The sequence below is a fragment of the Ornithorhynchus anatinus genome, chromosome 1 (assembly GCF_004115215.2).
Source record: "Ornithorhynchus anatinus isolate Pmale09 chromosome 1, mOrnAna1.pri.v4, whole genome shotgun sequence".
In the NCBI taxonomy this organism is placed as follows: Eukaryota; Metazoa; Chordata; class Mammalia; order Monotremata; family Ornithorhynchidae; genus Ornithorhynchus; species Ornithorhynchus anatinus.
The window spans coordinates 23855952-23882456 of record NC_041728.1 but is presented as its reverse complement, the minus strand read 5'-3'; the positions used below and the strand labels follow the sequence as shown (position 1 = coordinate 23882456).

The following is a 26505-nucleotide window of genomic DNA, read 5'->3' as shown; positions in this document are numbered from 1 at the left end:
AGATATTTTGCATGTAGACATTAAGGTTCAAAAAGCAAATAAAATATGCTAATTTATAGGGCTAGTGAGAGTGACTAGTCTTTTCATCAACCACTTTGACCTAGCCCAAGAAATAGTACGTGATTAGGACTTCCATACTTATTCTCTGCATGAACTTTATTTCAAAGAATGCATAATTAGAAAGCTTTCATTTGTATTGATCAGAGTGCAAATATCATTGTAGCTATCTTGCTCCTTGTTTTCTTGCAAGCAGATCACACGAGTCAGCAGTACTCAGCCAAAGCTGGCTTCGTTTTCACAATAGCCAACATACAGTGGTTCTGCTGCTATTCCACGCCTGAAAAGCAAAAGGAAAGAACTTTTAAAACTAATGTATGGAATATCCAAACTAGAAGCCGCATAAGTGGATGAATTGGTGAACCCTATTTGTCAGATTAAACAGGAAGAGTTTGGTCCTTTAAAAAAAAAAAACCAGATGTTGCAGTGACCTACTAAAGTTTCACTCTGGATAAATAGCTGATTCAGTTGGTTCAGCTTAAATTGAAAAAGCTACTCAGGAAACTCAAATTCAAGAGTCTTCCTTACCTGACCATGCGACAGCGGTGCTGAGTCAGCCTCCCGTAAGCATCATTTTGGTTTCTGACATCTTTGCTACTCCACAGCCTCTCCCCTACCGCACTTGCTCGCGGCCTGCCAAGTAAATCACCAATCATTCAATTGGCCCGAGAGGCAGCAAGCATTGTCCAGTGACTGGTCCGCAGGAGACTACTGTGTCCATCTCTCCTCCTGCCCCACCATATACAGGGAGGGGTGTATATGAAGGGCCCAAGTTTCTACCTTGCCCGAGTATTTTCTGACAGCCTTATGGGAGGAAATTTGAGGCTGGCTTGTATTTGTGTGGGATTTGGGACAGCAGTGCCAACTAGCCTGCTCACATGGACCAAGAACCCTACTCATAATCGAAAAATGAGATAAGGTGCTCCCCCTTGAGGGGGGGCAGCATTTGTGGAGGGGTGGAGAGACCTGCCCAGAACAATTTAGCAACTAAGGCCATGAACCTGGATGGATTATTTCTAGTCTAGTTCATGGCAATGAATGGCATTTTGCTATGCAAATACCCTCCCTCTCCCTTAATTTTGAATCACTATTCATAGGTTTTTAACAGGAAATTTTATAAATGTTGTTGGCATTTAAGTTAAAGGCTAAAAATGAAATTGGCTGTCAAGAAGTCTCATACCAGAGCCTCGGAGTGAGATTAGTTGCATCCACATATTCCCCCCACATGCACGCTTCTCCACCTATTACACGCTTTTTTTGCTCTTCGGTCCCTGGGTAAAAAATAAGAGAACAATGTTCAGTTATAGAAGTGTTGTCCGAGACAGGGAGTTCTGGGAAGTGCTAGAGAAGAACTGTGGGCTTGTGGGACAACTTCCATCTTTCCTGTATTTATGAAATGAGATTGCTACCGGCAACCATGTTTCCCTTATAACATCTCCTTAAACTGCTTATTCAGTTTAATAAGCACAGAACTTTCAGAACTATAGGTGTACCCCAGCTTACAGCCATTCCAAAATACAACCTGTACTTTAATTGCTGATGTTTTCACTTCAGTGAAAGCATTAAAGGAAAGTCTAAATAAGCAAGAGAGGAGGCCCTGCCCTGTTTGCATCCTATTTTCAAAGGCCTTCAGCCACTACTAAGCAGGGAACCAAAGAAATTGCAGAACGGGGGAGGAAACAAGTTAGAAATGGATTATACAGATATTGATAAATTAATTACATCTCGTTCAGAGCAATCTTTTTAGTAACAAATACTTTGTAATATTAATAGCAAATACTATTATTTTTATTTGTCCAAAGAGGACTTCCTCTAACTTCCGCCTCTTGACTGCAAGATGCTGAAACTGGAAATTATAGTCCCTCCACTCCCGGCTAGGATCTTAAGTGTAGATCCAACCCTTCCCTCTCCAGCCACCTCACCTTCCTCAAATACTATCCCTCTGGTCATCTCGCAGCTAAGCTTATTGTATCGGCCTCCTTGTTTCCCTGCTTCCAAACTGTACTACCCTCTGCTGCTATACCTAAGTCATCTGTCTGCAGCATCCACTCTGCAAAATACTGGCTTCCTGTATCCTTCTACATCAAGCAAGCATAGTGACTGTGGTATTAAGCACGTACTATGTGCTAAGCACTGGGGTAGGCACAAGGTAATCAGGTCAGAAACAGCCCCTGTCCATATGGGGCTGCCAAATTACGTGGGAAGGAGAAAACTCAAAATTGGCTTCATGGCTCACCAAGCATCTGCTCTCCCATCTCAGAACTGACTCCAGCTCCATATTTAAAGCGCTTCTGCAATCTCACTTTGAACAAGCATTCCCCAGTTGTATAAGCTCATCAGCCACCTCTAACATTTATGAACCTTGTGGGTGGGGAAATCTGTCACTTTTTTGTTGAGGATGTCCCAAGTATTTAGTACAGTGAACTGCCACTCACAGGGTACTCAAATGCTATTATTCCTACTTCTAAAAAGTCTTGCACCCATTTAAGGAAGCAAGTGAACTTAAAAAAACATTCCTCGTGTTCAAAGGTATGCAGCACTATAATGGAATTTAGCACAGTACATTTTATCAAGTGCTTAGAAAGTATAGACTTTTTCCCTCCCCCAACCCCCCAAGGAATTTGGAAGCAGATTTTCTTCATAAAATGCCTTGAAGCAAGCAAAGTTGGACAAAAAACTTTTACCATAAAGTTGAAAAACCCTAACCACAGTGAATTAAGTCAGGTGTGCAGCGTAATGGAAAGGGCCTGGAACTGGGAATCAGGAGAGGTGATTTCTAACCCCAGTTCTGCCATTAACCAGAGCAGTCCCTGGGCCTCAGTTTCCTCATTTATAAAATTAGGATAAAATACCTATTTCTCAAACTCTTTGAAGGTGAATACCATGTAGAACAAGAAAACATCTGACCCAATCATCTTTCCTTTACTCCTGGTGCTGAAGACTATCAAACAATGGTATTGAGTGCTTACTTTGTGCATATCACAGAGCTGGTAGATGTGATTCCCTAAGAATGTGCTTTAAATTAAGTTGAACTTATTATAGGTTAAGCTAAAAGCTAAATTACATAATATAGCATGAAAAACTTTAGTGCTATTTTTCCAGAGGACCTGGAACCTATCTAAATATAACAGGTAAGCCTATAGGTATGCCTGTATCTGTTCTTGAAGCAACATCTCAAAAATACCTAGCTCTACAGCAAGTTGAGGAGAAGTTATGGCCATATTGTCTCAGGGAATTAATGGGATTTGGCAATTAACTACCCATGTTCTTGCTCACTGAAGCTCACTGGGTCTATAAGTATCACTCAATCAATAGTATTTGACTGCTTACAGTAGTCCAGGCACTATACTAGAAGAGAACAATATAGTATTTTAAGAAATGCAAGAGGCTACATTTTAGACTTTTGCCACATCTAGAATTAAAAGAGGAGTAGAAGTCCACTGTTTTCCATTCAGACTTCTTGGTTTTTGTGAAGTCCACAAGCAGAGGGATTGAGGAAGGGAAGAAAGTAAGTGGTATGGATTGAGTAGACAGCATTCCCCAACTGGGGGTGACCAGAGCACTTATATTTAGCACACAGACAGTAGCGGCTATGGTCCCCATCTAAAATTGACAGATTTATGGTTCCCTTCAGTGTTCATTATCAAGCAACAATGCCAATAAGACCACTGAAGGAATGAGAGTTTATAAACTAAAAATGAGACATGCACATGAGTTAGAAAGCAGAGCCACTTACAGCTGTTTTAACTTACCAGAAAAATTTAGAGGTTCAACACTGTAGTATTTCTTCCAGTCCTGCCCATATGTAATCCAATCCAGGTACCAAGGGGCGGCCAGGATTGTCGTGAACCCAGCTGCTGTGACGTCCTGTAGCTCCTTAGCGTAATTAGACTCTATCCACACTTCAACGATCGTGTCTGATTTAAGCTAGAAAGATTACATACCCATACGTGAGCGTTACAACCATCTACAATAGAGTTGGAATCAAGTCATTCACGCGTGAAGATGAACTGAATTCAGCCATGCTTGGAACTAGGCATCCCCTTTCTCATTCCCAGAATTAGAGAATGTGGCATTAGCGGACAGATAATCTGTGCACAGATAATCTGAGGGAGGAGAGAAACCATTGCAACTTTATCAGTGCCCACGACACATGGGATAAAAAGGCTGGCTTTACCATTGACAGCACTGAGTTGCTTAGGGCCCAAAAAGGAGTCACGCCAAGGGAGCAGCACGACTGCCAACTCAGAGGAGGAGGAGGAGGAGGAGAATATTTTTCCACGGGTTATTTTGGAAAGCTAGAAGTAACTTTTTGGGGGTTTTCCCTGAGAAGGAAAAAAATCTCATCCAGTCATGCCTGTGCCAGTCCTTCTGCCTCACTTGGTAATTCCCAGGGTTGTTGTGGACCCTGCTAAATGAGGAAGGATCTTTCACCCCACAGCCTTCAAGTGCTGCTCTATAAAGTGAATCCCCACATTAGGGTCCCAAACATCTTTGATAAATCGGGGGTTGGGGGGGCGGGGGAGAAAGGAGGTGAGAAGGGGAAGTACTAGCACCTTGGTTTACTCTTGCAGACCATACCTTCACTTTGTTATCAAAAACCTCCTGCCAGACTATGTAGCCTTTCTTTTCAGATGCAACAATGTCCAAGAGCCTGAAGTTAAAAAGATTGAGTCATAAAAGGGATTTGGGATTGTGCTGATTTAAGTGATATACTGAAGCCATACATAAATCAGGAATGATTGGTCATTTCCCTTTCCAACTTAAGATATATTTGTTTTCCCTCTTCAGGGATAAGAAGGGCAGCAACCTTAGTCGAGCTGAGCGTTCATATGGAACAGCTCTGAATATGGCAACCTTGAGCCAGATATTCTGCCCTGGAAGTTGGAGACTGGGCATGGGAAGTTTAAGCTTCCGGGCAGTCAGAAATACAGGCAGGGAGCCAGAAGCCAAGGGTGCACCTTTCTTCCATCATTAAGGTAACTCAGAATGGGTGTAAATCTTCACTTAAATGTTACAAAGTTCTCTCTAATTACCACCAGAGGGATTAAGTCACCAGATCCTTGATCTATAGAAAGCAAAAGGTAGTGTCTTCTGGAAGCATACTTTCTTCCCAATTCCCCAAAATGTCCAATTTTGACAGCAAAACCAGAAGGGAGAAAGAAGAAATATCCAACTCAGTTTTAGTTCAATTAAATGCTACGTAAAAATCTTAACAAATCTGAGATAAACAATCACTTACTTTTGAATATAGTAAGACTCCAATTTATTATAGTTTTCGTCAAAGCCTTTTTCCTTCATGAACTTTGTCACTTCTGGGTTTGATTTCCTAAAGAGAAACAGTAAATTGAGCCTGGTCCCATATTTTAAGAAGCACCATTCTCCTGCATCTACCCCACCACTAGCTTATTTAAGCAGTTTAAACGGTGAAAAGAGATTGCTTGCCTAAAGCCCTTAACACTGAGGAATTTGTAGAGAATGGGAACCGAGAAGATAGTTCACCCTACTTCTCCCCACCCAGTGGTTTTTGTTAAGCACTTAGTATGTGTCAGGCAACCGTACTATGTGCTGGGGTAGATACAAGCAAATCAGGTTGGTCACAGTCCACGCCCCACATAGTGTCTCAGAATTAATCCTCCTTTTTTTTTTACAGATGAGGTAATTGAGGCACAAAGATTTGTATAAGTTCACACAGCAGGCAAGTGGTGGAGCTGAGGTTAAGAACCCAGGTCCTTTCTGACTACCAGGTCCATGCTCTATCCACAAGGCCATGCTGCTTATCTACTCCCCAAATCAGATTTTCAGGAAGATCATGGGAAACAAATTATTCTAAATTTTTTTTTTACCAAAGTTTTCATTGAAATAGTTCTCTTTATAAAATTGGAATCTTTTTTTTCCTTACACTTAGACTTCTGTTTCTTAACATGCCTCCCATCTTTGAGTATCAGAATGCACATTCTTCTTTGGATAACTTTCTGGAATTGGGGTGAAAGGATATGTAGCATTTAATATTAATATTAATGTTCCTCCTAACTTACAACTGCTTCAAGTAGTACAGAAACCCTCCAGTGGTTTATTTTTAAAGATGGTCATACCAACAACTGAAGTCAACTTCATCTCCCCCCAGATGGATGTAGTTGTCTGGAAACACTCTGCTAACTTCTTTGAAGAAGTCAGACATGAAGTTATAGGTGGTGTTTAGAATTGGGTTTACTGGTCCAAAAGAGCCACTCTGCTGAGCTCCATTGTAACAAGGTGTAAGGAGGTCTTTTTGGCCTGTAAGAAAGAATGAAGATATATTGGTGTTCCTGTTCTTTTCATCTGTTTTGGTGTGCTGAGATTGAATAAGTGAAGCCATCCTAAGGAGGGGTTTCATTCTTACTGAGGATTAACGGGGGCAATGGGCCCAGGGGCCACCCTCAGGTGCGGCTTTGACAGGCAGCTGCTGCTGCTTTGGCAGTCTCCTGGCCTTAAGGCTCACTAAGCAGAGATGGGCAGACAGGAGAGAGCTGGGGAGGGGAGAGGAACTTTGAGACCAGAGGGAGGGTCTGGGAGGGCCCAGAAAGGGTGGCAAATGGGTGGCAGAAGCACTGGCCCCCTTCCCAGGTGAAGAGCCAGAATTAGAGCCTGATTAGAAGAAACTGATTAGTTCATGATGTTCACCATCAGATGAATTGCCTCCTCTCTCAAGCCTTCTCCTAAAAACATGGGGAAATCAGAAAATCCCAGAATGCCACAGCCTGGAATGACTTCTAGGGTGGACTGTGTGACTGGCTTCTTACCTTTCCCCCAAGACTCTGTATGTCCTGGAGTGTCAAACTCTGGGATGACTCGAATCCCTCTTAAGCGAGCATACTCAATCACCAGGCGGACGTCGGTCGGAGTGTAGACATGGGAGTGAGAATAAGAGCCCTGTCAGAGCAGGTTTGTAAAGTTAAAAATACACAAAGCGCAAGATGTCAACTTAATGGGTTATGAGCTGTCCAATTTGTTGTAGTTTAGGAATGTGACAGACACTGACCTAGGTGACATCTTTTCAAAGGTTCACATACAGGATTGAAAACAGTTGGCTTTTTTTTTTCCCAAAAAAAAAAAAGCAACAAACATGCAGTCTTCTACAGCTAAAAGAACAAACTTCTTCTATTCCACACCTACCAAAATGATGAAATAGCCATTCTGTGGGCTCTTGACAAGTCATTGGTTCACTGTCTCTTCTAGATAAGCTTCACTGCAGCTTGGTCATTCCCAGTTTGACTGAAATATCTGTCCATTTTCAGAATCTCTGTAATGTTGCTAGTTCACCCTCACTCACTATACAACAAGCAAAGTGAAAGAAAGGATTTGAGTCTCCTATGTTAGAGTTGGCAATTACCTTGTTTTTGTTCATTTCAGTTTCCTGTGTATCAGGCTGCCAGCTTTGGGTTACAAGGTACTCTGGCTGCCCCATCTCACCAGATCATGAAACATTAGCTTAAACAGTGAAATCTTAGACATTCAAGCTAGTTGGCTTCGCAAGCCTGATGCTTCGAATGTGGGCAAAGTTATTCAATAGACCATGCTAAGCAAAGGTTTCAGCAAAAGCACCATCAGAGATAACAGTTCCTTTGAGAACTGACCGTAGGACCCCCGATATATCAAAGGCAGTGGGAAAAGCATGTCACAGTGCTCTTGTATGTGGCTCCAAGGTTAAGGGTTCTGCTGACTTAAGGGCCGGGGGAAACAGTCAGCCTCTAAGCTTAACTGGAGAAGCAGTTTTGCCAAAATTGAAGGGTAGGGGGAAGCAGCAAGGCCTGGTGAAAAGAGCAGGGGCATGGAAGTCAGAAGACCTGGGTTCTGATCCCAGCTATGCCACTTGCCTGCTGTCTGATCTTGGGCAAGTCACTTAATTTCTCTGTGCTTCATTTTCCTCATCTCCCTTCTACTTAAACTGAGAGACCTGTGTGGGACAGGGACTGTTCTGACCTGATTATCTTGTATCTATCCCAGCTCTTAGAACAATGCTTGGCACATAGTAAGCACTTAACTAATATCACTATTATTATAATAGAGGACAGGCATTTTTAAGGGGATTTCTCACCTCTAGAATCCCCTGTCCTTGATAGGTAACCTTTGAGTCATAATGCAAGGCTGCTTTTCAAGCCACCTTAGTCACAGGATGTGAAATTATTCCTTTCATGTGCCACAAAACTATTTTTCATTTTCATGGTTGCTTAAGTGGTCATATTCGTTTTTTTCTATTTTAAAGCAAATGGCAAAATAAATATCTAATGTGGCTTTCAACTCAAAAAATGCAATCTCCAAAATTTTACTTCAAATTAAAATCAATTCTATAGGCAAGACAAAAAAAACCTGTAGCTCCATACTCCCAAGAAAAGCTGCTCTGTGCTGCCATTCGCCACCACTCACCTGGTTGCTTAACTCTGGAAAAGTGACACTCTGATAAGGGAAAGAATGATCATCAACTATGTGCCAGTGTAGAACGTTGAACTTGTTAAAAGCCATGGCATCCTGGAAGAGAGAAGACCATGCTTAGTTTTACACTGATGTCCCTAGCCACAGACTAAAATTGCTCCGAGAGTTGCTTCCTATGCTGAAGGCTATTCTCCCACCCGCCGGGGCCAAGAGAAATTGACACATCCAACAAACTACGCTGTACTCTCCCAAGCACTTAACACAGTGCTCTGCATAAGGTAAGTGCTCAATAAATACCATTGATTGATAGATCCAAGCTAAAAGAATCAATGTGGGCATGTAATGGGCTAGGGAGAGGAAATGATCCCCACTAAGAGAAAGCAGGATGTGAATAAATCAATAGTATTTTCTGAGCGCTTACTATATGCAGAGCATTGTACTAAGTGCTTGGGAGCATACAATACAACAGAATTAGCAGACATGTTCCCTGCTCATAACAAGCTTACAGTCTCATCATGTGAAGCCATGTTGGGAACTTTTTGAAATGCTACATGCTTAAATTCTTGGGTTGATCTTAGACACCTGACTACTAAACCTGATTCCCCTATGTCTACCCCAGCGCTTAGAACAGTGCTCGGCACATAGTAAGCGCTTAACAAATACCAACATTATTACTAAAGAAACAGGGCAGGGTAATACAATAACCTCCTTACCAGATTTGTAAGGATAGCATTCAGTGGCAGATAATGTCTAGATGTATCAAGTAAAATTCCTCTGTGAGAAAACCTTGGAAAGTCAGTAATCTCAGATTTGTTGATGACGAACTATGAATGAGAACAGAGTTCAGAATTAGCATTTGATTTTGCAAGAACTTTGAAAAAAACAAATGAAGATCAAGCTATGCCCCAGCTCCCCTAGACACCCACAGAACTTAGACTAAGTATAGAGGCAGACTGTCACAGCTTCAAACTTTAGAGCAATGTTGGGAAAAAACTGAAACCACAAGACAAATATCAATGTCTGAACATCTTAAAAAGGAAAATCCAATAAGGAACTCATCCTTCCCAAGAGCTATACAGTCACTACTCAACAACACTTTTGGTTAGTGATTATACTCACAGTTCCATAGTCATCTTCGTAGACTAACTGGCTGAAGGTCTCCAAACCTAGGACAATTTAAGTAATTAGCCTGGAAAATACATCGCGAGATTCAGAAAACCTTTTCCATCTGTAAAAATTTGCCCATGACTGGGCAATGCTGTCTTATTACTATTATTATTACAGTATTTGTTAAGTGCTTACTATGGCCAAGCACTGTTCTATGGGCTGGGGTAGATACAAGGTAATCAGGTTGTCCCACATTGGGCTCACAGTTGGGGCTCACAGTTTTAATCCCCATTGTATAGATTAGGTAACTGAGGCACAGAGAAGTTAAGTGGCTTGCTCAAGGTCACACAGCAGATAAGTGGCTGAGCCAGAATTAGGACCTATGTCTTCCTCTGACTCCCTCTGACTCTTTCCACTAATCCATGCTACTTCCCCTGTTGATACTGTCATTTGAAAATTAAGAAAAATATGGCCACCAAATGTTCCAAGAAATTCAGGAATTACTTGAGCTTATGATGAAACATCTTAAAAAAGGCTTAAAGATGCTGGCTACCACTGCTAATAAAGAAAAGCCCAACTTAGAAGTATTACATTCACAGAATTTACTGCTATTAATAAAACACACTTATCAGCAATATTAATTCCAAAGGTCTAGCCTTCCCCTTTTTTGATGGAAAATAACCCCCTCCCTTGTTTTTTTAAAGCAGCACATTAGATCATATGGTCTTCAAGGACAGGGACAGAGTCTTGGTTATATGTTCCCATGAACTCAGAGCAGTGCTCTACTGATCTGGATTGGTTTTCCTGGGGCAAGAGCCAGCAGGATCCAATCACTGATGCTTTGGAACAGTCTGTGAGATGAGACCAGTATTTATCAACTGGCAGGCGGCCCAGTCCTTAAAGCCCACCATCTGCCTATTGCATAAGTAATTTAAAATGGAATGGCTAATTTCCAGAAGAAAACAAAGATGTGCCTTAGAATTGAGCAGGACAAAGTGAGGGAGTGGGGGAGGGAGCTGTAAAGTAAGGAGGAATGGTTTAGCAGAGCAAAGTATGGGCTTTATTTAAAAAATGCCAAAGATCAATGAGGTTTCTGGGGATCCCAACCCATTCTAGCTCTTTTTTTGTCCCCCTGAGGCAAAGCCAAAACCAGGGTGGGCAAGGGCCCCGGATTCTTCGGTCCTGTTCCATGATCTGCCCCAACAGAAGGAAAGCAATGAGACCAGTATTTCAGGGGAGTGGTAACCCATTGGCCCACGTTCCCACAGCTGCTTCCCCCACTTCCTGGGCAATTCCCAAGCTCATCAAATATTCCATCCGGGAGTCAACTTTAAAATGGAAAACCCAGGAGTCCACCCCAAGCCCTCTTTGACCCATTCTCCAGGCCTCTCTTGAAACTCCTGTCATTAATTGCAACTCCCTTCATGAGGTCCCTTGGCTTAGGACTTCTGCAAGTCCCTTCTGGGAGCTCTGGTACTTCGCAGAACTTCTCTAAGGACAAGGTCAAACCAGAGCCCCAGGGGGGCTGGAAAGTTCCTGCCTGAGCCAGTTTGATCAGGCCTGGCTTGACCAGAACATGCATGTCTGAACCAGGCTGAGGGGAAGTAATTCTAGGCCCAAGTGGAAGTGGTCACAGGCTCAGGCCTCATCTTTGAGGGGAGGCAGCTGAGCACAATGGCTGCCTCCTGGGGAAGCTGGGAACCAAAGAGCCAGAAGCCATGGAATAACTGTACATGTGCAGAAACCTTCAGTCATTCCCAGAAGTGCCTCAACCTGACCTCACACCCAAAACCAGCTCATGCCGGGCTCTAGCTTGGGCTAGTTACCCATTACCCTGGGCTTTTCAATGTCTCTCTTCCCTTAGCAGCACTCTGAGGTCAAGTACCTGTCCAGAGTGTGGTGGGTCAAAGCTGTTGATACACAAGTTGGAGCAATTCATGGGAAACTCAGGCTTTATTCCGGATGGGGCCACGGTCTACAGGATCTTGGGAAGGAGGAGAGGATGGAAGACAGAATGAGCTACTGAGTATTTAGGAGAATGCCCCAAATCTACTTTATCAAACTGCAACCAGGTAAGTGGGAGTGTACAGAACCTCTCCTCCAGAAATATAGTTGGCTAAATGGATGCTTGAGGCATGACCTGATCCAACTAGAGAAAACATGGAGTCAAACTTGGCAGGCTGGCTCCCTCAATTCTTTAGAGGCCAAAAACTAGGGTATTTTGCCTCTTAAATGCTCACATCTGTTGATTTAATTAAAACAGTCTTTTTTATATGGACCTTAGATGAGACTATTTTAAGGATCGCATCCAAGGAAATGGAAGTAGGGAACTAAAGTGTCAGAGGAACCCATTTAAAAAAAAAAACTAACAGAAGAATAAGATTTAGCCTTCCGTCAAGTCTCTGAAAATGCCTTCAAAATGCTTTATTTTGATTTTGCTGTTCCTTAGCCTATGAACCGCCAAGCTGAATGCCAGAGTAGACTCAACATTAAGAAAGTTAATCTTCTCTTAACTGGGAGAAATCTTGTTTGCTAAGTACAAAAATGATTAGTAGCAGTTTCAAGATATGTTCTGAGATGCTTACTTACCTCTTAAAGCACCCCAAACCTTATTGGCTTCCAGCTTAGCCACAGGCTCTGTCACAGTTAACTGATCTGTTCAGAAGACATAATGTAGAGCTTGTTAGCTGTTCAATGAAAAAACACACATTGTTTTATCAAATTTTCTTAAAAATTGATACTATCCTTAGACCTGTGTCTACAAAATGCTACTGTCATTAGTCTTTTCTGTTGCCTTACTGTGAGGCTGTCATGTGAATTTGTTTCCTTAGCCTAATGCTAAGGGAAAGGCAGGGAGGAAGTGGGGAATTATACTGGTAAGCTAGAGGGGAGCAGAAAAATCTCTGCATTGGTTACACAAAGATGCCTAGGTCTAATTCCCTCTCATGTATTCTTTCCCAGCACTTAGAACAGTGCTTTACACAGAAAACATGCTTTATAAATACAATTATGACCTTCATTAGTAATTGTTAAGGCTGTTTTTCTTAGCACAAGTGGAGGTGTCTTTTCTTGGCTGGCCTTGGGCTCTGGACGACTTTTTTCCGGAGCTGAATATTGGAGCAGGATCAGCGTTAGCTATGGGCCACAGGAGACTCTCTGGGAGTGACACTCTGAAGGTTCATGTGTCCAGGGGAGGTAAGGCTGATTCTCAACTCCTACCACTAGCTCTTAAAAACCAAATGGACTATGGATAAGGGATGACACAAGGAATAATGGAGAATGAGTGACTGGTGGATATGCTCACCCTTACCATTATCAGTAAGTGGCTCCTAAAAGAAGAGACTAATGCAGCTGCTAATTTTCCTTAAGCCCTGCTCCTATTTTCCTCCCCCAAAAGCCCACAGGGATAGATTATCGCTGCATCTCTGGAAACTCATGAGGGAGCGGCAGAAGGGCTTGCTGCCCATTTCCCTGTCTTGAAAGGTCACAGTAAACAGGACTGCTTGGATTTGTAGAGTCCAGGCCAGATCTGGTGAGACTGAGAGGAGTAGATCTAGTTTTGCTCTCCTCTGCTGGCCCTCAGGGGGCTTTGCTGAGTGTCCCGGTTCCCCTCCAAGCAGCAAGGACCACAGAGCCATCATTCCCAGTATCCTCAGGCTGCATGCACAGCTGCTTCTACACTTTTTATTTTTAATGGTATTTGGTAAATGCTTATTAAACACTGGAGTAGATACAAAATAATCCAGTTACACATACTCCCTGTCCCACATGAAGCGCACAGTCTCAAGACCCATTTTACAGATGAGGTAACAGGCACAGAGAAGTTAAGTGACTCATCCAAGGTCACACAGCAGACAAGTGGAGGAACTGGGATTTGAACCCTGGTCCTCTGACTCCCAGGCCCACACTCTTTCCAGGAGGCCACAATGCTTCTCAAACGTTCTGCACTGGGTGGATTCCCCTGCAACTGGCTTCCTATGCTGGAATCACCAGGGACCTGACTACCAAGCACAATCCACACTTCTCCTAGATGGCTTCTGAGGTGGGGAGAGGGAAAGAAAAGTAAGCGAGTTTTGTTTTGCTAATTTCACAGATATAATGATGGCATTCCTATCCAAAGATGGTACAATATTACCAGCTGGTAGATTAGGTTGCCATTGGAGATTCACTGTTCAAGTAATCATTCCCCACCTATCTTTGCAATAACAAACTGTATGATAGCCCACGGTAATGTAATGTTTACTCGTACACAAATACAACTATTATTATCTTCAGCTCAAGGTAAGAGTGGGATAATTGTTCAGTCATTTGGAATTGAAGATAGTTTACTGAAAGCTCTTTATAGGCCAGAGAAATGACAAGTGGTAAGAACTCTCCGCCTTTGTGTCTAATAAGTTCTTCACAATCACGCTGGATCCAGTTACTTAGCGATTCCACTTCTCATTACCCTCAATTTGTCTTGCCTCTGATGGGAGTGATTTGGGCTTTGGGTCTGTTCTATTATAATCTTCTGAAATCACACTCTAGGTAGATATCATAAAATTACTCTAATTACTTTCAACCTGTTAACATATACTAGCCCAGAGCATATTTTGAAGCTATCATGCTTTTAGAAAGTTAAAAAAACTGCGGTTCTGATTTTGCAAATTTTTTTTTAAATCAAGGGAATAGCATTATGGAAGGCATCTGAAGTGAAAACTGTATGATCATACAGGTGCAAAAACAAGATTGTAATGTCCCCAGGAGTCTCAATTTTGTAATTCTTTGGAAATGAATTATTTTTCAAATCAGAAAATTTCACAATTTCAGATAAGACGTTTAACTGCAGAATGATCAAGACAGTTTATACATCAACTATTATGTCAAACCAGTTCAGCCCCCCTAGAGTTTAAAAAACAATTGAATTCAAAGACTCCTTGTTATCTTAATGACCCCTAGTATCTTCAGCTAAGAGGTCAACACTCCTCACAAATACTAGTTTCCAGAAGAGACAGTTATCAGTATCACTAGAATCCTATTGCTATTGCAAAATATTGCCCAAATTCCTCCCCAAAGATTAAGAAGTTTCAGGAGAAACAACTTGAAAGGAAGGTTGAAAATAGCAGCTGTCAGCTGGGTGCTTGAGAATCCTCAAATATTCCTACAGAAATTGGTCAGTAAAGCTTTATCAGTATTGATTGAAAATAATAATTGATATTTGTTAAGAGCTTACTATGTACTAAGTAAATACTGTACTAAGAAGTGGGATAGAGACAAGATAATCAGGTCAGAGTCCTTCTCCCTGATGGGACTCCCAGTGTAAGGGGGAGAGAGAAAAAGTATTGAATGCCCATTGTATGGATGAGGAATTTGAAGCACAGAAATTAAATGATTTGTCCATGGTCAAACAGCAGGGTATTGGGGGAGTTGGGATTAGAACCCAGGTCCTTGGACTTTCTATTAAGCCACACTGCTTCCCAAGTAAACCATTCCCATAGATCCCATTTAGTGTACAGTATCCTTGCTCCTCATTTGTTCTTTTCCATCTCCATGGCCATTTTCATCAATCCCTTCCAACCTGTCACTTGGACAAACTCTTCTCTACAGTCTGATATTCTCTTTCAAATAGTTCCTTAAAACTTTACCTGAAGTGCCCTAGTTACATTCTTGGAACACATGGCTGGTAAACTGATCACTTATTTCCCCCCAAATTCACTCAGCTCTCCTCAGGCATCTTTGTACAACTGAAGGGAAACCAGTCAGTCAGGGCCTATCAATCTTGTTGGTCCACAGCGTTTTTCATGCTATTTTTCTTGGCAACCACATACTTGGCTCTCCAGTAAGAACTCCCAACAAAGCTGTCACTATTCAAGACATTGTGGGCAGGGAACATTTCTACCAATTCTATTCTACTGTACTCTCCCAAGCATTTGGTAATAATAATAATAATAATGGTATTTGTTAAGCACTTACTATGTGCAAAGCACTGATCTAAGCGCTGGGGGGATACAAGGTGATCAGGTTGTCCCTCATGGGGCTCACAGTCTTCATCCCCATTTTACAGATGAGGTAACTGAGGCCCCGGGAAGTTAAGTGACTCACCCAAAGTCACACAGCTGACAAGTGGCAGAGCTGGGATTAGAACCCATGACCTCTGACTCCCAAGCCCATGCTCTTTCCACTGAGCCACGCTGCTTCTCTACAGTACTTTGGCATATAGTAAGCCCTCAATAAATAGCATTGATTGATTGATACTCACAGGATTCATCGGAAGTACTGGAAGGATAAGCATCACACTCCGAAACTGGTGAGGTAATTGTGACAAGAAGTTGCTGTAACTCGGTTCCAGCAAAAGGTCTTGAAGGACCATGTTGCCACTTGGAATATCCGAAGAGATACTCATAATATCTATGTAAGAAATTAAGTCGAACAATCAGTGTTAAAACAACCTTGCCGATAAAGATCTACTTTAACCTTCAGGATTTTCCACTCACCTCACCCAGGCTCTGTGGTATAACTCTCCCCTCCCTCCCTCTTACCCTCAGCATTAGGCTAAGAAAACAAATTCCCATGCAAACCCAACAGTAAGGCTACAGAAAAGCAGGAGGACAGCAGAGGAATGATAAGAGGGTACAGTACACTACACTAGGCCTTGGGGTTCATGACCAGATAGAAAGTTTACAATCTAACTCATTTATTGTATTTCAAAATACAATAGGAGTGGGTTTAATTTCTCTTTAGGTCTTAGATATACATGTGCTTAAGAGCATGGAGCCATTTAGCACTTGCTTTATAACATTATTAATAATATCTTCATGTAAAATGGAAATACTCAACATAGAATCAGAGAGGTATGTTTTGTGTTTTCCTCTTCAGAACTTTTAGGATATTCCAGGAGCTACCTGCTGTGGGTGCTCAAACCTTTGATGACTCCCTGAATGCACAGCTATAAAAGCTGGAAACACTACCGGTCTAAGATTACAGGCCAAGACTTGAGGTCACTGCTTGCAAAATTCATTGCACCCCGTGATTTTTAATCATCTCGGAACTGACTAGGTTCGGCCATTTTACAACTCACACCAAAGCTGGAACTTTCTTGTCAGAGATCTGTTTTTTTTTCTGAAAGAGTATTTATTTGAAAGAGGAAAAGAGTCTTATTTGACATACCAGGTGCACCAGCCTGGACAGCCAAGTTGTACAACCACCATGCCAAAGCCAACTAAAATGATGGTATTAAGCATTTACTATGTGTCAGGCACTGTATTAAGCACTGAAGGGGGATACAAGCAAATAGAGTTGGACACAGTCTCAGTCCTCATATGGGGCTCACAATCTCAATTTCTCAATCCTCATTTTACAGATGAAGTAACTGAGGCACAAAGAAGTGATTGACTTGCCCAAGGTCTCACAGCAGATGAGCAGAGTGGAGATTAGAACCCGTGACCTTCTGACTCCTAGGCCCATGCTCTATCCATTACGTCATGCTGCTTCTCAAAACTATTTCTAAGGAGTCTGAGTCTAATGCCCCTTAAACAATGAATTTCTACACCTTTCAAACTGCAATATTACATATGTATTATAGCAACTTCCCCATTAGAAAGACTAGCAAATACACCAACCTACTTCCTCAATTTGATTTTTTTCTTAGCCACATGATGCATTTAGCAGAAACCCCCAAAAAGAGAACTTTTTGGCTTATTAAAGAGTATACAGGGATATACTGAGGGTGGAATACATCCACCAAAATTGTAAGAATTAGCAATTACAATTTTATGGAGTCTGGTCCCAGGCAGTCCCTGGGAAATCAATAAGACATGTCAGATCTTTCAAACTCCCTTAGGTCTTCAAAACCCAAAACCAAAACACAACACCCAAAATCTTATTTTAGTCAAATGTTGGATTCTCTGAGATAATTTAGTTCTTCGTTCAACATTTGTACAAACCTATAGCCACTGAAATATGACTACTGCTCTAAGAATTCAATTTATAGCCTTCCAAAATTAACAGTAAAAACATTTCAACCTTTTTGGGCTTCAAATGCTCATGTTAACTTTGCTTATTAATAATGAGGATTATAAAGCAGTTTATCAGTAATTATATGTTAATTTTACATATTCTCATCCAAATTTCTCAAAAGAGCTTTTGAAGTGTTCTACCACAGAGGACCTGGAGCAAAGTGAAGAGCTGCCCAAGTTACACAAATCTCTAAAAGCCAAAACTACAGCTGGAGCACAAGTGACTTGTCCTGAATCACACAGCAGGTAAGTGGCAGAGTCCCAGGCCTGTGCTCTTTCCAGTAGGCTTAAGCTGCTTCTTAGTTTTATAGTCCAGCATGGTTCAGAAATGGCTTCTACTGCCCCAAACTGAAATCGAATACTCTGAACCAATGGTTTAATAGCTAAGTACCAATGGTCCATCACATGTTTTCTGTTGGTGCTGGGGCATGTATGAGGTTGTCCCATGAGCTGCCAAGACCAGAGAGAAAATCACAGTGGATATCTGGGGATTCTTTTTGTTACACAAGTACCCACCCTAAGCAGCCACATACAGGGTTCTCACCACCTACTTCCTCCTACAGGCTGGGAAAATTAAAAAGAAAAAGGGGACGAATGCAGACAGCACCCTGACCTTTTCCATTCCTGCTGGGCAAAAGTTGGGAAGCTGACAGAACAGCCAGGTCCTGAAAACTTGATCTGGGCAATGTCCTAAGCCCTACAGATGGGCCAATGGTGCCTCTCTCTGACCTTTGAATTGGAAGATGGCCCCCACTGGTCGGTTGCACAGCCTGCATTCCCAACTGCTGATTACATAAACTGGCTGAGCACTGTAACAACTCCTCTTTCCTAACAAGAAGTGGGGCCATCATCAGGTTCCTCTGGAAAAGAGGGGGTGCAAAGCTGGAGAAGCAAGAAGAAGAAACACCTGAAATACTTTCAACATTTCCAAATTTAATGAGGAAAAAAGAATGCAAAACATAACCCCACCCATTTGAGTTTTGAAAATCTCGTATTTCTTTCCCCATCTGGGGTGATTTAGGAGTTCCTGCCAGGCTGGGCCCTTAGTCCTATAGTACTTCTCTGGCAAGGGAGCTGAGGCCAAGAGGGCCACTGGCTGCAGTCCGTCCATGATATTTACTAGTGCTGACTCTACTGTAGATAAGCAGTGTGGTCTAATGGAAAGGACAGGCCTGGGAGTCAGAGGACCTGGGCTCTAATCCTGGCTCTGCCACTTGTGTGCTGATTGGCCTAGAGAAACTCACTCAACATCTCCGTACCTCAGTTTCCTCATCTACAAAATGGAGATAAAAGACCTGATCATCCTCTGGAGCCCCATTATATTGTGCCTGATTACCTTGTATCTAGTCCGGTGCCTCAGTTACCTCATCTGTAAAATGGGGATTAAGACTGTGAGCCCCACGTGGGACAACCTGATTCCCGTGTCTACCCCAGCGCTTAGTAGAACAGTGCTCAGCAAATAGTAAGCGCTTAACAAATACCAACATTATTATTATTATTACCCTAGCTATTGGAACAGTGATCGGCCCATAGTAAATGCTTAACAAAATCCACAAGTACTGCACACAGAAATCTGTATGGCACTTAAGTGCTTACTATGTGCCCTAAAAAGGTGGAGGAGAGCTCCCCAAACCCAGGAAGCAACGTGGCATAGTGGATAGAGCTCAGGCAGTCACTTCACTGCTCTGAGCCTCAGTGACCTCACCTATAAAATGGGGCTGGAGACGAGCCCCATGAGGGACAGGGACTGTGTCCAGCCCGATTGGCTTGTATCCACCCCAGCGCTTAGTACAGTGCCCGGCACATGGTAAGCACTTAACAAATACCATTTTTAAGGGACAGATGGGCAAAAATGAGGAAGCACGAGCAAGCCCGGGGATAAAACAGAAAGGAGAACGAGTGTCCTGGTGAAGTGTCAGAATGGAGTGTCCAAATGAGCCAGCCTGACCTGCGGGTGGGAACGGGTGCAAGCAGAGTGGCTTAGTGGAAAGAGCCAGGGCTTGAGAGTCAGAGGTTGTCTGCTGTGTGACCTTGGGCAAGTCACTTCATTTCTCTGAGCCCCATGTGGGACAACATGATTACCCTGGATAATAATAATAATTATGGTATTTGTTAAGTGTCAAGCTTTGTTCTAAGCGCTAGGGTAGATACAGGGTAATTGAACTGAGCTCACACTTTTAATTTCTATTTTAAAGATAAGGTAACAGGCCCAGATAAGTGAAGTGACTTGCCCAAGGTCACAGCAGACAAGGGGCGGAGCCAGGATTAGAACCCACGACCTCTGACTCCAAAGCCCGGGCTCTTCCCATTGAACCACACTGCTGGATGTCCTCCAGCACTCAGAACAGCACTTGGCCCATAGGAAGTGTTTATTAATGATAATAATGTTGGTATTTTTTAAGCACTTACTATGTGCACAGCACTGTTCTAAGTGCTGGGGTAGATACAGGGTAATCAGGCTGTCCCACGTGAGGCTCACAGTCTTAATCCCCATTTTACAGATGAGGTAACTGAGGCACCGAAAAGTCAAGTGACTTGCCCACAGTCACACAGCTTACAAGTGGCAGAGCTGGGATTTGAACCCAAGAACCAGGGTCATTGTTAGTGTAATAATAATAATGATAATAACTATGGTATTTGTTAAGCGCTTACTATGGGCTGAGCACTGTTCTAAGCACTGGGGTATAGATACAAGGTCATCAGGTTGTCCCCCGTGGGGCTCCCAGTCTTCATCCCCATTTTCCTGATAAGGTCCCTGAGGCCCAGAGAAGTCAAGTGCCTTACCCAAAGTCACACAGCTGACAATGAATTGTACATTCCAAGGGCTTAGTCCAGTGCTCTGCACATAGCGCTCAATAAATACTATTGAATGAATGAATGAGAGGTGGCAGATTGTGGATGAGAACCCACGACCTCTGACTCCCAAGCCCAGGCTCTTCCCCCTGAGCCAAGCTGCTGGATCTCCCCCAGTGCTCAGAACAGCGCTTAGCAAGCGCTTAAGAACCAGGGTCATCCTTAGTGTAATGATAATAATGTTGGTATTTAAGCGTTGACTGTGTGCAAACGCTGTTCTAAGCGCTGGGGTGGATACAGCATCATTTGGTTGTCCCCCATGGGGCTCCCAGTCTTCATCCCCATTTTCCAGATGAGGTCCCTGAGTCCCAGAGAAGTCAAGTGACTCGACCAAGGTCACACAGCAGACAAGTGGCAGAGCTGGGATTAGAACCCACGACCTCCGACTCCCAAGCCCGGGCTCGGGCTCTTCCCCCTGAACCACACTGCTGGATAATAATGATGATGGCATTTGTTAAGCGCTTACTTTGTGCAAAGGACTGTTCTAAGTGCTGGGGGGATACAAGGTATTGAGGTTGTCCCCCGTGGGGCTCCCAGTCTTCATCACCATTTTCCAGATGAGGTCCCTGAGGCCCAGAGAGGTCAAGTGACTCGACCCAGGTCACCCAGCGGACAAGTGGCAGAGCCGGGATTGGAACCCACGACCTCTGACTCCCAAGCCCTGGCTCTTCCCCCTGAGCCACACTGCTGGATAATGCTGCGTGGCTCAGTGGAAAGAGCACGGGCTTTGGAGTCAGAGGTCATGAGTTCGAATCCCAGCTCTGCCACTTGTCAGCTATGTGACTGTGGGCAAGTCACTTAACTTCTCTGGGCCTCCGTTACCTCATCTGTAAAACGGGGATTAAGACTGTGAGCCCCACGTGGGACAACCTGATTCCCCTGTATCTACCCCAGTGCTTAGAACAGTGCTCTGCACATAGTAAGCGCTTAAATACCAACATTATTATTATTAATAATAATGATGGCATTTGTTAAGCGCTTATTCTGTGCAAAGCACTGTTCTAAGCGCTGGGGGGATACAAGGTGCTGAGGTTGTCTCCCGTGGGGCTCCCAGTCTTCATCCCCATTTTCCAGATGAGGTCCCTGAGGCCCAGAGAGGTCAAGTGCCTCGACCCAGGTCACCCAGGGGACAAGTGGCAGAGCCAGGATTAGAACCCACGACCTCTGACTCCCAAGCCCGGGCTCTTTCCACTGAGCCACACTGCTGGATGATAATAATAAGAAGAATGATAATGATGGCATTTGTTAAGCGCTTACTCTGTGCAAAGTACTGTTCTACGCGCTGGGGGGATACAAGGTGTTGAGGTTGTCCCCCGTGGGGCTCCCAGTCTTCATCCCCATTTTCCAGATGAGGTCCCTGAGGCCCAGAGAGGTCAAGTGCCTCGACCCAGGTCACCCAGGGGACAAGTGGCAGAGCCAGGATTAGAACCCACGACCTCTGACTCCCAAGCCTGGGCTCTTTCCACTGAGCCACACTGCTGGACGATAATAATAAGAAGAATGATAATGATGGCATTTGTTAAGCGCTTACTCTGTGCAAAGTACTGTTCTACGCGCTGGGGGGATACAAGGTGTTGAGGTTGTCCCCCGTGGGGCTCCCAGTCTTCATCCCCATTTTCCAGATGAGGTCCCTGAGGCCCAGAGAGCTCAAGTGCCTCGACCCAGGTCACCCAGGGGACAAGTGGCAGAGCCGGGATTGGAACCCAAGACTTGTGACTCCCCAGCCCGGGCTCCTTCCCCCGAGCCCCGCTGCTGGGTCTCCCCAGCGCTTGGCGCCCAGAGGGGGAGCATCGGCGTGTCGAGGGTGGGGGCGCGGGGTGTCTCACCGGCGGAAGGCGTCCTGCAGCGGCGAGCAGGCGGGTCCGGCCGAGGAGCCGGGGCCGTGGCTGATGTCGAAGGCGCCGGGGGCGAGGCGCAGCCGCTGCGGGAACAGACGCACCGAGCGCGGCAGCGGCCACAGCGCCGGGCCCGCGGGCCCTCGGAAGGACCGGCAGGACGAGCCCAGCGGCCCCAGCAGCGCGACCAACAGCAGCCCCGCGACTAACACCCGCCGGCCCATCACTGCGCCTGCGCCGCCGCCGCCACCCCGACCCTTTCTAACTCCGCCCGCCAGGGGGCGCCCACGTGACCCCCGAGGGCGGTGCCTCCTGCCACCATCAGCATCATTCATCCATCCATCCATTCATTAGTCTTTATGGAGCGCTGACTCTGTGCACAGCATTCATTCATTCACTAGTCTTTATGGAGCGCTGACTCTGTGCACAGCATTCATTCATTCACTAGTCTTTATGGAGCGCTGACTCTGTGCACAGCATTCATTCATTCACTAGTCTTTATGGAGCTCTGACTCTGTGCACAGCATTCATTCATTCACTAGTCTTTATGGAGAGCTGACTCTGCGCAGAGCATTCATTCATTCACTAGTCTTTATGGAGCGCTGACTCTGCGCAGAGCATTCATTCATTCACTAGTCTTTATGGAGCGCTGACTCTGTGCAGAGCATTCATTCATTCATTCAATAGTCTTTATGGAGCGCTGACTCTGTGCAGAGCATTCATTCATTCATTCAATAGTATTTATGGAGCGCTGACTCTGTGCAGAGCATTCATTCATTCAATAGTCTTTATTGAGTGCTGACTCTATGCAGAGCATTCATTCATTCAATAGTATTTATTGAGCGCTGACTATGTGCAGAGCATTAATTCATTCATTCAATAGTATTTATTGAGCGCTTACTATGTGCAGAGCACTGGACTGAGCGCTTGGAATGAACAGTTCGGTAACAGATAGAGACAGTCCCTGCCCTTTGATGGGCTTACATTCTAATCGGGGGAGACCGACGGACAAAAACAATAGCAATAAATAGAATCAGTAATAATGTCGGTAGGGGTTCAGCGCTTCCTATGTGCAAAGCACTGTTCTAAGCGCTGGGGGAGATACAGGGTCATGAGGTGGTCCCACGTGGGGCTCACGGTCTTCATCCCCATTTTAATAATAATGTTGTTTGTTCAGCGCTTTCTAGGTGCAGAGCACTGTTCTAAGTGCTGGGGGAGATAATAATGTTGGTATTTGTTCAGCACTTCCTATGTGCAGAGCACTGTTCTAAGCACTGGGGGAGATACAGGGTCATCAGTTGGTCCCCCGTGGGGCTCACAGGCTTCATCTCCATTTGACAGATGAGGGAACTGAGGCCCAGAGAATAATAATGATATTAATGCTGGTATTTGTTAAGTACTCACTATGTGCAGAGCACTGTTCTCAGCCCTGGGGGATATACAGGGTCATCAGGTGGTCCGCCGTGGGGCTTACCGTCATCAACCCCATTTGACAGATGAAGGAAGTGAGGCTCAGAGAAGTAAAGTGACTTGTCCAAAGTCACACAGCTGACAAGTGGCAGGGGCGGGATAATAATAATAATAATAATGTTGGTATTTGTTCAGCGCTTCCTATGTGCAGAGCACTGTTCTAAGTGCTGGGGGAGATTCAGGGTCATCAGGTGGTCCCCCGTGGGGCTCTCCATCTTCCTTCCCATTTGACAGATGAAGGAACTGAGGCCCAGAGAAGTGAAGTGACTTGTCCAAAGTCACACAGCTGACAAGTGGCAGGGGTGGGAAAATAATAATAATGATGGTGGTATTTGTTAAGCGCTTACTATGTGTAGAGCATTGTTCTAAGCATTGGGGGAGATACAGGGTCATCAGGTGGTCCCCGTGGGGCTCACAGTCTCAATCCCCATTTTGCAGATGAAGGAATTGAGGCAGAGAGAAGTAAAGTAACTCGCCCAAGGTCACACAGTAGACAACCTCAAACAAACCGTCAAACCTACGGCCTCCCCCCCACCTTTTTTTTTTTAAGTGGTATTTGCTAAGCGCTGGCTAGGTGCCAGGCACTGTCCTAATCGCTGGCACAGATACAGAATCCTCAGGTTGGACACAGTCCATGGGCCCACGTGAGGCTCACAGTCTTAATCCCCATGTTAAGCATGAGAGAATGCAGAGAAAAGATAAGTGCTTGCCCAGGGTCACGCAGCAGACGTGTGGCCGAGCCGGGAGTAGAACCCTACAGACGGGCCAGTGGTGCCTGTAGAGGTATTGTTTTGTTGTCTGTTTCCCCCTTCTAGCCTGTGAGCCCATTGTTGGGCAGGGATCGTCTCTATCTGTTGCCGAATTGTACATTCCAAGTGCTTAATACAGTGCTTCGCACACAGTAAGCACTGAATTCATTCATTCATTCATTCAATAGTATTTATTGAGCGCTTACTATGTGCAGAGCACTGTACTAAGCGCTTGGGATGAACAAGTCGGCAACAGATAGAGACAGTCCCTGCCGTTTGACGGGCTTACAGTCTAATTGGGGGAGACGGACAGACAAGAACAATGGCACTAAACAGCGTCAAGGGGAAGAACATCTCGTAAAAACAATGGCAACTAAATAGAATCAAGGTGATGTACAATTCATTAACAAAATAAATAGGGTAACGAAAATATATACAGTTGAGCGGACAAGTACAGTGCTGTGGGGATGGGAAGGGAGAGGTGGAGGAGCAGAGGGAAAAGGGGAAAATGAGGCTTTAGCTGCGGAGAGGTAAAGGGGGGATGGCAGAGGGAGTAGAGGGGGAAGAGGAGCTCAGTCTGGGAACGCCTCTTGGAGGAGGTGATTTTTAAGTAAGGTTTTGAAGAGGGAAAGAGAATCAGTTTGGCGGAGGTGAGGAGGGAGGGCGTTCCAGGACGGCGGGAGGACGTGACCCAGGAGTCGACGGCGGGATAGGCGAGACCGAGGGACGGCGAGGAGGTGGGCGGCGGAGGAGCGGAGCGTGCGGGGTGGGCGGTAGAAAGAGAGAAGGGAGGAGAGGTAGGAAGGGGCAAGGTGATGGAGAGCCTTGAAGCCTAGAGTGAGGAGTTTTTGTTTGGAGCGGAGGTCGATAGGCAACCACTGGAGTTGTTTAAGAAGGGGAGTGACATGCCCAGATCGTTTCTGCAGGAAGATGAGCCGGGCAGCGGAGTGAAGAATAGACCGGAGCGGGGCGAGAGAGGAGGAATAATAAATATGATTGAATTTGAATAAATATGATTGAATAAATATGACTGAATAAATATGATTGAATGAATGAATGAATGAATGAACTCAGGTCCTCTGACTCCCAGGCCCGTGCTCTGTCCACTAGAGTACTTTGCTTCTCATTCACCTCCCTCACTGCCCCCTTCACACATCCTCCAAAGCTTTGCTGTGTCCTCAGGGTAATAGGCATTTAGGAACACACATATTAAAGAACAAAAACTCCTCACCATTGGCTTTAAAGGTCTCCATCACCTAGCCCTCTCCTACCTCACCTCGCTTCTCTCCTTCTACAACCCAACCCACACACTCCGCTCCTCTAGTGCTCACCTTCTCACTGTGCCCCCATCTCTCCTGCCTCACCGCCGACCCCTGTTCTGGCCTGGAACACACTCCCTCCTCAAATCTGAAAGACAATTGTTCTCCCTCCTTCAAAGCCTTATTGTACTTTCCAAGCACTTCGTACTGTGCTCTGCACACGGTAAGTGCTCAATAAATACGATTGAATGAATGAATGAAGGCACATCTCCTCCAAGAGGCCTTCTGAGACTAAGCCCCACTTTTCCTCATCTCCCACTGCCCTCTGCATCTCCCTGACTTGCTCCCTTTGCTATTCCCCCCTCCTAGCTCCAAAGCACTTATGTACTTATCTGTAATTTTATTTATCCCTTTGCTCTTCCCCCACTTCCCAGTCCCAAAGCACTTAATGTACATATCTGTAATTTTATTTATTTGTATTGATGTCTGTCTCCCCCACTCTAGACTGAGCTCGTTGTGGGCAAGGAATGTCACTGTTGTTGTATTGTACTTTCCCAAGCGCTTAGTACAGTGCTCTGCAGACAGTAAGTGCTCAGTAAATACGATTGATTGAATGAATGAACAAATCAGGCCCGGCTCCTAACTTCCTGCAGCTGAGAGTTGGGAAGGAGGGCTTAGGCGGCCCTTTCCCAGGTGGGCAGGGCTGGATCTCTCAGACCTGCAGTACTGCACTCCCTTACTCCCTCCTGAAAGCAGGATATCTGATCAC

General features: G+C 44.6%; 1 protein-coding gene across 1 annotated transcript; it reads right to left on the bottom strand.

Moving 5' to 3' along the window:
• Positions 1 to 130: 130 nt before the first annotated feature.
• HEXB (hexosaminidase subunit beta) lies at positions 131 to 22510 on the bottom strand. The gene is made up of 14 exons (XM_001513425.6): positions 22250 to 22510; positions 15815 to 15963; positions 12166 to 12231; positions 9589 to 9635; positions 9183 to 9293; positions 8464 to 8565; positions 6840 to 6969; positions 6153 to 6333; positions 5300 to 5386; positions 4639 to 4711; positions 3810 to 3984; positions 1238 to 1328; positions 586 to 690; positions 131 to 337 (listed from the first exon to the last, which is right to left on the bottom strand). Exons 1-14 carry the CDS (start codon positions 22480 to 22482, stop codon positions 274 to 276), a joined length of 1614 nt encoding a protein of 537 aa, XP_001513475.2. The 5' UTR covers positions 22483 to 22510; the 3' UTR covers positions 131 to 273.
• Positions 22511 to 26505: the final 3995 nt, after the last annotated feature.